The sequence below is a fragment of the Cervus elaphus genome, chromosome 1 (genome assembly GCF_910594005.1).
Source record: "Cervus elaphus chromosome 1, mCerEla1.1, whole genome shotgun sequence".
NCBI lineage: Eukaryota > Metazoa > Chordata > Mammalia > Artiodactyla > Cervidae > Cervus > Cervus elaphus.
Window position 1 is genome coordinate 20,443,727 of NC_057815.1, and position 12,986 is coordinate 20,456,712.

The 12,986-nt window shown below is 38.4% G+C and overlaps 1 protein-coding gene across 3 annotated transcripts in view; it reads right to left on the reverse strand.

Moving 5' to 3' along the window:
• Positions 1 to 12,986, reverse strand: part of DYNC2H1 (dynein cytoplasmic 2 heavy chain 1) — a 395,598-nt gene that overhangs the window by 295,835 nt on the left and 86,777 nt on the right. For all 3 annotated transcript variants that reach the window (XM_043892886.1, XM_043892813.1, XM_043892970.1), the window contains one exon: positions 10,655 to 10,810. In XM_043892886.1, coding sequence (XP_043748821.1) covers positions 10,655 to 10,810 — 156 coding nt within the window. The remainder of the gene's footprint in view (positions 1 to 10,654; positions 10,811 to 12,986) is intronic.

Below are 12,986 nucleotides of genomic sequence, written 5' to 3' on the forward strand. Positions count from 1 at the left end.
TTCTTAAAAAAGTTCACATGCACTGCCGCTGCTGCTGCTAAGTCGCTTCAGTCGTGTTCAACTCTGTGCGACCCCAAAGACAGCAGCCCACCAGGCTCCCCCGTCCCTGGGATTCTCCAGGCAAGAATACTGGAGTGGGTTGCCATTTCCTTCTCCGTCACATGCACTAAACTTACTAAATATCCTTAATAATTATAGTAACATTTTATCTCACATATTATTCTCTAAATGATCATTCAAGCAAATAATAAAATTCATCTAGTCCACACATATAGTGTATAAACATATTCAACTTCCAATTGAGTTCTTATGAAAACTAAACTACAAATAACAAGATGTAGGACTCCAAGACCCGTCGTTTCCAGTGTAACTGTCCATTGCATGGTCACCACCACTGCTCTCAACCTGTTCCTCTTTCACAAACTGCCATCTGTACAGACACATAGTAGAGAGTTAACCCTAATGCCACTCAACACCTTTAGTGACTGTTATTCTGTACAATAAGACACTGAGCGGTAACAATGAGAAGCATCTGGCAAGAGGCAACAGATGGGCTACAGAAAGAAAAACACAACAGAGAAAGTAATAAAGGGTGGTATCAATGAAACAAAATGACAAAAATGCTGAAACATAATGTTGGAACCAACTCAAATGAATGTGTTCAATTATTTCAATGGAGGTCAAAAGGAAGAAATTCCTTAATATGTAGAATTTGGCTTTATAAACAATGTAGCTGAAATGACTTTTACCCTAAATAAAGAAAAGATCTATGATGATTGCTCCATCTAAGCATTTATAACTGGAAAACTCTTCTGGTTAAAAAAAATGATTAAAAATATGCTACTTTAAGATTAAAATGAATAAAATAACTATATTTATTCATATAGCTAAGAAGGTACAAAAATATCTAACAAAAAACATAGTTCAAACATTAGCCTATTAAAAAATCTTTCATAATTTTATTTTTTAATTGAAGGATAATTGCTTTACAGGAGTTTGTTTTCTGTCAAACCTCAACATGAATCAGCCATAGGTATACATATATCCCCTCCCTTTTGAACCTCCCTCCCATCTCCCTCCCCATCCCACCCCTCTAGGCTGATACAGAGTCTCTGTTTTAGTTTTCCTGAGCCAGACAGCAAATTCCCCTTGGCTATCTATTTTACATATGGTAATGTAAGTTTCTATGTTATTCTGTCCATACATCTCACCCTCTCCTCCTCTCTCCCCATGTCCACAAGTCTATTCTCTATGTCTGTTTCTCCACTGTTGCCCTGTAAATAAATTCTTCAGTACCATCTTTCAGTACCATTCTTCAGTACCATCTTCAGGATATATGCGTTAGTATAGGATATTTATCTTTCTTTTTCTGACTTACCTCACAGTGTATAATAGGCTCTAGATTCATCCATCTCACTAGAACTGACACAAATGTGTTCCTTTTTATGACTAATATTCTATTGTGTATATGTACTACAAATTCTTTATCCAATCATCTGTCAATGAACATCTAGGTTGCTCCCATGTTCTAGCTATTGTAAACAGTGCTGCAATGAACAATGGGATACATGTATCCTTTTCAATTTTGGTTTCCTCAGGGTATATGCCTAGGAGTGGGACTGCTGGGTGATATGGTGCTTTCATTCCTAGTTTTTTAAGGAATCTCCATACCATCTTCCATTGTGGCTGTATCAATTCACATTCCCACCAACAGTGCAAGAGGATTCCCTTTCCTCCATACCCTATCCAGCATTTATTGTTTGCACATTTTTTGATGATGATCATTCTGACTGGTCGGAGGCGATATCTCATGGCAGTTTTGACTTGGATTTCTCTAACAATGAGTGATGTTGAAAATCTTTTCATGTGATTGGTAGCCATCTGTATGTCTTCTTGGGAGAAATGTCTGTTTAGGTCTTTTTCCCACTTTTTCAATGGGTTGTTGCTCTGGTATTGAGTTGTATGTATACTTTGGAAATTAATCCTTTGTCAGTTGTTTCATTTGCTATCATTTTCTCCCATTCTGAGGATTGTCTTTTCACCTTACTTATAGTTTCCTTTGCTGTGCAAAGCTTTTAAGTTTAACCATGTCACACTTGTTTACTTTGGCTTTTATTTCCATTACTCTAGGAGATGGGTCATAGCGGATCTTGTGTTGATTTATGTCGAGTGTTCTGCCTATGATTTCCTCTAACAGTTTTACAGTCTCTGGTCTCACATTTAGGTCTTTAATCCCTTTTGAGTTTATCTTTGTGCATAGTATTAAGAAGTGTTCTAACTTCATTCTTTTGCACGTAGCTGTCCAGTTTTCCCAGCACCACTTACTGAAGAGGGTGTCTTTGCCCCATTGTATATTCTTGCCTCCTTTTGTCAAAAATCAGGAACCCATAGGTGCATGGGTTTATGTCTGGGCTTTCTATCTTGTTCCATTGGTCTATATTTCTGTTTTGTGCCACTACCATACTGTCTTGATGACTGTACCTTTGTAGTATAATCTGAAGTCATGACGGTTGATTTCTCCAGATTCATTCCTCTTTTTCAAGACTGCTTTGGCTATTCGGGGTCTTCTGTGTTTCCATATGAAATGTGAAATTTTTGTTCTAGTTCTGTGAAAAATGCCATAAATAATTCCATAGGGATCACACTGAAACTGTAGATTGCATTCGGCAGTATAGTCATTTTCACAATATTGATTCTTCCAACACAGGAACATGCAATCTCTCTCCATCTGCTTATGTCATCATCTTTGATTTCTTTCATCAGTGTCCTGTAATTTTCTACATATATTCTTTTGCCTCCTTGGTTAACTTAATTCCTAGATGTTCTATTCTTTTTGTTGCAATGGAGACTGGGATTGATTCCTCAATTTCTCTTTCTGATTATTCATTGTTAGTATATAGGAATGCAAGTGATTTCTGTATAGATTTTGTATCATGTGACTCTGCTAAATTCACTGATTAGATCTAGCATTTTCTGATAGAATATTTAGGGCTTTCTATGTATATTATCATGTCATCTGCAAACAGTAATAGCTTTACTTCTTTTCCGATCTGGATTCATTCTATGTTTCTTCTCTGATTGCTGTAGCTAGGACTTCCAAAACTATGTCGAATAACATTGGTGAAAATGGACAACTTTGTCTTGTTCCTGATCTTAGGGGAAATGCTTTCAGTTTTTCACCATTGAGAATAATGTTTGCAGTGGGCTTATAATATATGGTCTTTACTATGTTGAGGTAGGTTCATTCTATGCCCATTTTTGGAACAGTTTTAATCATAAATGGGTGCTGATACATGTCAAAGGCTTTTGCTGCATCTATTGAGATTAAGCACAAGCTGGAATCAAGATTGCCTAGAAAAATAGCAGTAACCTCAGATATGCAGATGACACCACCCTTATGGCAGAATGCAAAGAACTAAAGAGCCTCTTGAAGAAAGTGAAAGAGGAGAGTGAAAAAGTTGGCTTAAAACTCAACATTCAGAAAATTAAGATCGTGGCATTTAGTCCCCTCACTTCATGGCAAATAGAGGGGAAACAATGGAAACAGTGACAGACTTTATTTTCTTGAGCTCCAAAATCACTGCAGATGGTGACTGCAGCCAGGAAATTAAAAGACTCTTACTCCTTGGAAGAAAAGTTATGACCAACCAAGACAGCATATGATAAAGCAGAGACATTAGTTTGCCAACAAAGGTCCATCTGGTTAAAGCTATGGTTTTTCCAGTAGTCACTATGGACGTGAGAGTTGGACTAAAAGAAAGCTGAGTGCTGAAGAATTGATGCTTTTGAACTGTGGTGTTGGAAAAGACTCTTGAGAGTCACTTGGACAGCAAGGAGATCCAGCCAGTCCACCCAAAAAGAAATCAGTCCTGAATATCCACTGGAAGGGCTGATGCTGAAGCTGAAACTCCCATTACTTTGGCCACCTGATGTGAAGAACTGACTCACTGGAAAAGACCTTTATGCTGGGAAAGACTGAAGGCAGGAGGAGGAGGGGATGACAGAAGATGAGATGGTTGGATGGTATCACCGACTCAATGGACATGAGTTTGAGTAAACTCCGGGAGTTGGTGATGGACAGGGAAAACCGGTGAGTTGCATGCAGTCCATGGGTCGCAAAGAGTCGGACACAACTGAGCAACTGAACTGAACTGAACTGAGATTATCATACGGTTTTATCATTCAACTTGTTAATATGGTGTATCACGTGGATTGATTTGTGTATATTGAAGAATTCTCACATCTCTGAAATAAACTCAACTTGATCATGGTGTATGAGCTTTTTAATGTGTTGTTGAATTCTGTTTCCAAAAATTTTGTAGAGGGTTTTTGCATCTATGTTCATCAGTGATACTGGCCTGTAGTTTTCTTTTTTGTGTGTTGTCTTTGCCTGGTTTGGGTGTCAGGGTGATGGTGGCCTCATAGAATGAGTTCAGAAGTATTCTTACCTCTGCAATTTTTTGAAAGAATTTTATAAGGATAGGCATTAGCTCTTCTCTAAATGTTTGGCAGAATTCACCTGTGAAGCCATTTGGTCCTCGACTTTTATCTTTTGAGAGATATTTGATCACAGCTTCAATTTCAGTGCTTGTAACTGGGTTGCTCATAGTTCCCATTTCTTCTTGGTTCAGTCTAGGAAAATTGAATTTTTCTAAGAATCTATCCATTTCTTCCAGCTTATCCATTTTATTGCCATATAGTTGTTCATAAGTCTCTTATATTCCTTTGTATTTCTGCATTGTCTGTTGTAACCTCTCCTTTTTCATTTCTAATTATGTTGATTTAATTCTTTTTTTCTTGGAGAGTCTAGCTAAAGGTTTGTCAATTTTGTTTATCCTCTCAAAGAACCAACTTTTAGTTTTATTAACCTTTACTACCGTTTCTTTCATTCCTTTTTCACTTATCTCTGCTGTGATTTTATGATTTCTTTCCTTCTGCTAATTTTGGGGTGTTTTTGTCCTTCTTTTTCCAGCTGTTTTAGGCATAAGGTTAGACTATCTATTCAATGTTTCTCTTGTTTCTTGAGTTAGGATTGTATTGCTATAATCTTCCCTCTTAGAACTGCTTTTGCTGTAACCTTGAAAGAAAAGCTATGGCCAGCCTAAACAGCACATTAAAAAGCAGTAACATTACTTTGCCAATAAAGGTCCATCTAGTCAAAGCTATGGTCTTTCCAGGAGTCATGTATGAATGTGAGAGTTGGACTATAAAGAAAGCTGAGCACCGAAGAATTGATGCTTTTGAACTGTGGATCGTGAGAGTCCCTTGGACTGCGAGAAGATCAAACCAGTACATCCTAAAGGAAATCAGTTCTGAAAATCCACTGGAAGGCTGATGCTGAAGCTGAAACTCCAATACTTTGTCCACCTGATGCAAAGAACTGACTCCTTGGAAAAGACCCTGATATGAGGAAAAATTGAAGGCAGGAGGAGAAGGGGACAACAGAGGATGAGATGTTTGGATGTCATCACCAACTTGGACATGAGTATGAGCAGGCTACAGGAGTTTGTGATGGGCAGGGAAGCCTAGTGTGCTGCAGTCCATGGGCTCACAAAGAGACGGACACGACTGAGTGACAGAACTGAACTGATAGGTTTCGAGTTGTGTTTTCACTGTTATTTATTTCTAGGAATTTTTTTATTTCCCTTTTAATTTCTTCAGTAACCTATTCATTATTTAAAAACACATTGTTTAATCTCCATGTCTTTCTGTTTCTTACAGTTTTTTTCTTGTAATTGATATCTAGTCTCATAGTGTTGTGGTAGGAGAAGATGCCTAATACAATTCCAATTTTCTTAAATTTACTGAGGTTTGACTTGTGATCCATGATATGGTCTATCCGGGAGAATGTTCCATGGGCGCTTGAGAAGAAGGTGTATTCTTCTGCATTTGGATGGAATGTCCTGAAGATTCCAATGAGATCCATCTCATCTAATGTATCACTTAAGATACATTAATGTTTCCTTATTAATTTTGTTTTGATGATCTGTCGATTACTGTGAGTGGGGTGTTAATGTCTCCTACTATTACTGTGTTACTGTCAATTTCTCCTTTTATGTCTGTTAGTGTTTGTCCTATGCATGGAGGTGCTCCTATGTTGGGTGCATAGATACTTACCATTGTTGTATCTTCCTCTTGAATTGATCCCTTGATCATTTTGTGTGTCCTTCATTATCTCTTGAAATATTCTTTACATTCTACTTTGTCTGATATGAGAACTGCTATTCCAGCTTTCTTTTGCTTCCCATTTGCATGGAATAACTTTTTCCATCCTCTCACTTTCAGTCTATATGTGTCTTTAGGTCTGAAGTGTGTTTCTTATAGATGGTATATATATGGGTCTTGTTTTTGTATCCATTCAGCCAGTCTGTGTCTTTAGGTTGGAGCATTTAATCCATTTATATTTAAAGTAATTACCAATATATATGTTCCTACTGCCATTTTCTTAATTGTTTGGTTTTTGCTTTTGTAGACTTTTTCTTCTATTTCCTGACTATATAAGTCCCTTTAACATTTGTTGCAAAGCTGATTTAGTGGTACTGAATTCTCTTAACGTTTCCTTGTCTGAAAAACTTTCGATTTCTCCATCAATTTTGAATGAGATCCTTGCCAGGTGCAGTAATCTTGGTTGTAGATTTTTCCCTTTCAGTACTTTAAATATATCCTGCCATTCCCTTCTGGCCTACAGAGTCTCTGCTGAATGATGAGCTGTTACATGTACGGAGTTTCCCTTGTATGTTACTTGTTGCTTTTCCCTTGCTGCTTTTAAAATGCTTTCTTTGTGTTTAGTCTTTGTTAGTTTGATTAATGTATCTTGGCATGTTTCTCCTTGGGGACATACAGTTTATGCTCTTTGCATCTCTTGGACTTGATTGACTATTTCCTTTTCCATGTTGGGAAATTTTTCAATTATAATCTCTTCAAAAATTTTCTCATACCCTTTCTTTTTCTCTTCTCCTGGGACCCCCTATAATTTGAATGTTGGTGCATTTAATATTACCCCAGATGTCTCTGAGACCATCCTCAGTTCTTTTCATTCTTTTTATTCTGCTCTTCAGAAGTTATTTCCACCATTTTATCTTCCAGCTCATTGATTCATTCTTGTGCTTCAGATATTCTGCTATCGATTCCTTCTAGAGTATTTTTAATTTCAGTAATTTTGTTGTTTGTCTCTGTATGTTTACTCTTTAATCCTTGTAGATCTTTGTTAATTGATTCTTGCATTTTCTCCATTCTGTTTTCAAGGTTTTTGATCATCTTTACCATCATTATTCTGAATTCTTTTTCAGGTAGTTTGCTTATTTCCTCTTCAGTTACTTGAACATCTGTGCTTCTAGTTCGTTCCTTCATTTGTGCAGTATTTTTCTGCCTTTTCAGTTTTTTTTTTTTTTATTTAATTGGAGGCTAATTAACTTACAATATTGTAGTGGTTTTTGCCATACATTGACATGAATCAGCCATGGATTTACATGTGTTCCCCATCCTGAACCCCCCTCCCACCTCCCTCCCCATCCCATCCCTCTGGGTCATCCCAGTGCACTAGCCCCGAGCACTTGTCTCATGCATCCAACCTGGACTGGCGATCTGTTTCACATATAATACACGTTTCAATGCTATTCTCTCAGATCATCCCACCCTCGCCCTCTCCCACAGCGTCCAAAAGACTGTTCTATACATCTGTGTCTCTTTTGCTGTCTCTCATATAGGGTTATCGGTACCATCTTTCTAAATTCCATATAGATGTGTTAGTATACTGTATTGGTGTTTTTCTTTCTGACTTACTTCACTCTGTATAATAGGCTCCAGTTTCATCCACCTCATTAGAACTGATTCAAATGTATTCTTCTTTTTAAACTTATTGTGTGCGAGGTCTCCTTTTCCCAGGCTTCAAAGTTGAATTCTTTCTTCCTTTTGGTTTCTGCCCTCCTTAGGTTGGTCCAGTGGTTTGTGTAAGCTTCATTATACAGTGAGATCTGTGCTGAGGTTTTTTTTCCCCCCTCTGATGGGCAGGGTTGAGTGTGGTGGTAATCCCACCTGCTGATGATTGGGTTTGTATTTTTGTCTTGTTTTTGTTTGCACAGGGTGCTACTGGTGGTTGGTCTTGTATTCAAGTTGCTTCCTTTGTGGCAGTCCTTAATATTTGATACTCCCTAGAGTCCGAGGGATGGCGGAGCCTGGTGGGCTGCCGTCTATGGGGTCACACAGAGTCGGCCACGACTGAAGCGACTTAGCAGCAGCAGCAGCAGCAGCAGGGTTAGGAGTTCTCTGGTAGTCTAGGTCTTGGAGTCAGGGCTCCCACTCTAAAGGCTCAGGGCTTGGTCTGTGGCTGGCTGTCTTCTTCCCGCTGATCCTCACTCACTTCCTCAGGGTTTGAGGTGTGTGTGTGGCTACAGGAAGGTCTGACATGGTTGGGCTCTTTGGCTCTTCTGGATTTCTCCTGGCAGCCACACTTGGATTCCTCAGCTCCGGACTGGTGGTTTATAATCAAGGACATAATCCAGGAACAGACAGCCAAGTGGAAAAGAGGTACAGAGCAGGGTGTATGAAAATTCCATTTCTGTCCAGGATGCCAATCTCCCTCCACCGCCACTACTCAAGGGAGCTGCTCACCAAACACCAACCCCAGTTATTTTATAAAATGTTAATAACACCATAAAATACCATAAACTAATTCAAAGAAGAAAATAAATATGTATGTACCTATGTACTTATACCGATGGTCCCCAACTTAAAATGGCTTTACCTATGATTTTTCATGTTTACAACAGGGAAAAAGTGATAAGCATTCAGTAAAAACCATACTTTGAATTCTGATCTTTTCCCAGACTAGTGACACGTGGTATGATAGTGTCCTGTGATGCAGGGCAGCAGCAGTGCATGGAAGCAAACCGCAACTCATAGGCAGCCACACAATCACCAGGGTAAACAACTGATATGCTTAAAACCACACTGTCTTTCACTTTCTGCATCGTAGTTGAGAAATTACACACTATTCAACACTTTATTATAAAGGAGACTTTGTGTTAGATGATTTTGCCCGACAGTAGGCTAACATTCTTAGCACTTTGAGATAGACTATATTAAGTCATGATATTTGATAGGTTAGGGGAGGTAAATGCATTTTCAACTTAGGATACTTTCAACTTATGATGAGTTTATCTGGCTGTAATCCCATCATAATTCAAAGAAGATCTCTATATAAATGTATTCATGCATACTCAGTGGCTGTTGTGTCCGACTCTTTGAGACCCCATGCACTGTGGTCCGCCAGGCTCCTCTGTCTACAGGATTTTTCAGGAAGGAATACTGGAGTGGGTTGCCATTTCCTCCTCCAGGGGATCTTCCTCATTCAGGGATGGAACCCTCATCTCCCATTCTCCTGCATTGGCAGGCAGATTCTGTATCACTGAACCACCTGGGAAGTCCATTCTAAATAGAGTCTGAGCCTTCTCAATCTATACCTTTATTCACATTTGACAGGCCAAAGTGCAAATGTGGAAGCAGCACATTTCAAAATATGCAGTCAGAGAGCTAGAGACTCCTTTGAGGTTTCTCAGAAGTGATAGTGGCAGTGAGAGAGGAAGACTTAGGAGCTTCCTACTCTACCTGGAGCATGTCAGTTTGCTCTGTTTTATTAAATATTGTGCTTCTAAGTATAATTTCTTTTGAGAAAGAATCCCACCCCTTAGTCTTATTAAACAGTGGTTTAAGAGAATCAAATAAAGTAATAATACATAGTATTTTGGCTTCATAATTTTTAATTATCTTTCTCCAAAAAAAAATAAAAATCCTTCCTATGAAGTAAAATTGGCCCACTTTTTTTTAACTTTTCATTTTGCATTGGGGTATCGCCAATTAACAGTGCTATGACAGCTTCAGGTGAGCAGTGAAGTGATTCAGCCATATATAGAGATATATCCATTCTCCCTCAAACTCCACTCCCGTCAAGGCTGAAAATTAGTCTGCTTTTAAAGACAGGTCAGCAGCCAACGTTGCTGAGTGGTTATTATTTGTTTCCAAGTGCACTTTACATTGATCATCTCATTTAGTCACATTTAACATCCCTCTGAAGAACCATTTCACTATAACACTGTCGTTGTTTAGTCACTAAGTCATATCTGACTCTTCTGAGACTGCATGGACTGCAGCCCACCAGGCTCCTCTGTCCACAGGATTTCCCCAGCAAGAATACTGGAGTGGGTTTCCACTTCCTTCACCAGGGGTTCTTCCCAATCCAGGGATCCAACTAGCTTCTCCTGCATTGGCAGGCAGTTTCTTTACCACTGAGTCACCAGGGAAGCCAAATATAACTGTATTATTATCGTATTAAATGCATAACTTCAAAATGCTATACCCAGGACTTCCCAGGTGGCACTAGTAGTAAAGAACCCACCTGCCAATGCAGGTAGAGGTAAGAGACGCAGGTTCGATCCCTGGGTTGAGAAGATCCCATGGAGGAGGTCATGGCAACCCACTCCAGTATTCTTGACTGGAGAATCCCACGGACAGAGGAGCCTGGCAGACCACCTCCATCGGGGTGCACAGAGTCAGACATGACTGAAGTGACTTATTAGAACACATGCATGCACACACCCAGGGTCAATGAAAATTAACAAAAAATGTTGATTAAACATAGGCTTTAAATGTGTACTACCTCTTTGGTGAATTCCAGACGTGACTTCAAGTTCAGATTTCCACCAAGACCCCTTATGAGATTAATAATAAATTGATCATGATCTCTGCATCCATGTAGATGTGACAATCCATTCATCACAGTTCCAACCAAACTTGTTTCTACCACATAGTCATTCTGTTGATTAAAATCCATATTACAGACAAAGGGAAAACATTAACAAGTAAATTAGCATCATACACAGATTGTTTACTCATCTTTTCAAGGATCATATTTAAATTTATCCCACTACTCAAGTTCTAGAAAGTTTAGATTTCAACTTATACATAAACATTGAAAATAAAAAGTAATCATAAAAATACACATGTGTATTTCTAGCCATAAGTGTGAGTCCTCAAATAGATACACAGTTTGCTTATTTCCTAAACCTGAAAAAAAATTTTTAAAAAGGTAAATCAATGAACATCAGTCTAAACATAACAGTTCCTCATTTCCTCTTGATAATTAAAAAAGAAGCTAGACACCTCAACTAGAGAGTAGCCCCTGCTCACCACAACTAGAGAAAGCCCATACACAGCAACAAAGACACAGCACAGCCAAAAATAAAAATAAATTAACTAATTTGTTTAAAAACAGCTAGAGGCAAAGTCTAGATTAATGGTTCTGGACCACAAAACGTTAGTAAAGGCAGGCTTAAAAACAATTTGGAGCTTTTCCTCTATACAGAATTTTAAAATGAAACTTTTGGACTCAGGTGGTATGGATTATTAAGATCCATGGGCCTCTGGGGCCCTATATAGTTAACTGGGAAAACCAATCATAGTTAGAATCTGTATGTAGTGCTAGGTAGCTTTTTTTTTAAGGGAGAATTAAACAGAGCACTTGTTTTAATGGAAGTCAACTCTAACGGACATACTGCGCTATGTTAAGTTGCTTCTGTCATGTCCAACTCTTTGCAACCCCGTGGACTGTAACCTTCCAGGCTCCTCTGTCCATGGGATTTTCCAGGCAAGAATACTGGAGTGGATTGCCATTTCCTTCTCCAGAAGTCTAATAGAGGAAATGGTTAATTCATTGTGGTAGAAGTTATAGAGCAGAAAAAGAGGGTGTTTTGAGAAAGGATAACTCAGGTTGAGGACTCAAGGTGTCCTTAAGGAAGATGACAATTGCTAATATTTGAAGAGTGAGACCTATCTGGCATACGGAGAACTCAGCATATGCAATGATAAGCAATGGGCACACTTAAGGAATTAAAAGAAGCAGATGCCTGAACAAGCAAAGACAGAGTGATTCAAGACAGAGAGGCAGGCAAGGGCGAGAGTATGTGGAATTGCATAGGCCATGATAAGGAGTGCAAATTGTATCTTCAGTGCCTTTAAACTTTAAGTAAGAGAATAAAATGACTAAATTTACATTTTAAAAAATCTCTCTGCCTGAATAATAAATAATTTTCAAAGAACAGAAATAGGAGGGGAAAAGGGGGAAAAACAGAAGGAGATGAATAGAAATCCAGCCGCTTAGGCCATACTGAGTTCTAAGCTTTTTCTAAGATAAAGGAAAAGGTAACTGACATATTTTCCTCTAGATTTTCTAATTTGCTAAATATAAGAAAGTAAAGCTCTAGTTATAAATAAAATCTAGTTTCTTGACTAGAGCATTCGTTACATATCTCTCAGAATCTGAACATGGTAAACAAAGCACAGAATAAAGAAAGAAGGAACACTCAACACATAAAATCTCAAACAAGAACAAGGAGCTGAGAATAGTTTATTTTCTCACTAAATCTTTAGTATCCACGCTATGGTTTAATAATATTATCCTGTCATCATGTCTGTAGTCACAAATCCCAAACAGGGGAGAGTCAAAGAGTCAATACATTCTATGCAGTGCTACATCTTCTCATTCTAACACTGACAGCATGCAAGCTGATGACTTCAAGGCATCTGCACTGGAAGGCATAGTTAGGTTTATATGTTTTATATTCACAAAATAACAACACATCTACTGAAAAGGTGCTATAAACACAGGCATAAGTTATTTAACTAAGCTCATATATTCATTTTTCTAAGCTTTTTTTTTTATGTGGACTGTTTTTAGTCTTTATCGAATTTGTTAAAACACTGCTTCTGTTTCATGTTTTTTGTTTTGGCCATGAGGCATGTGGGGTCTCACTTGGCTTCCCAGGCAGGAATCAAAAGTATACCCCTTGCAGTGGAAGGTGAAGTCCCAACCACTGGACTGGCAGGGAACTCCCAAGCTTATTCACCACATTGTTATTAACGAAAATTTGCTTCTGGGGATACAATAAGGAGTACAACAGGCTTAATCTTTGCCTTCAAGGTGCTTGCAGTTG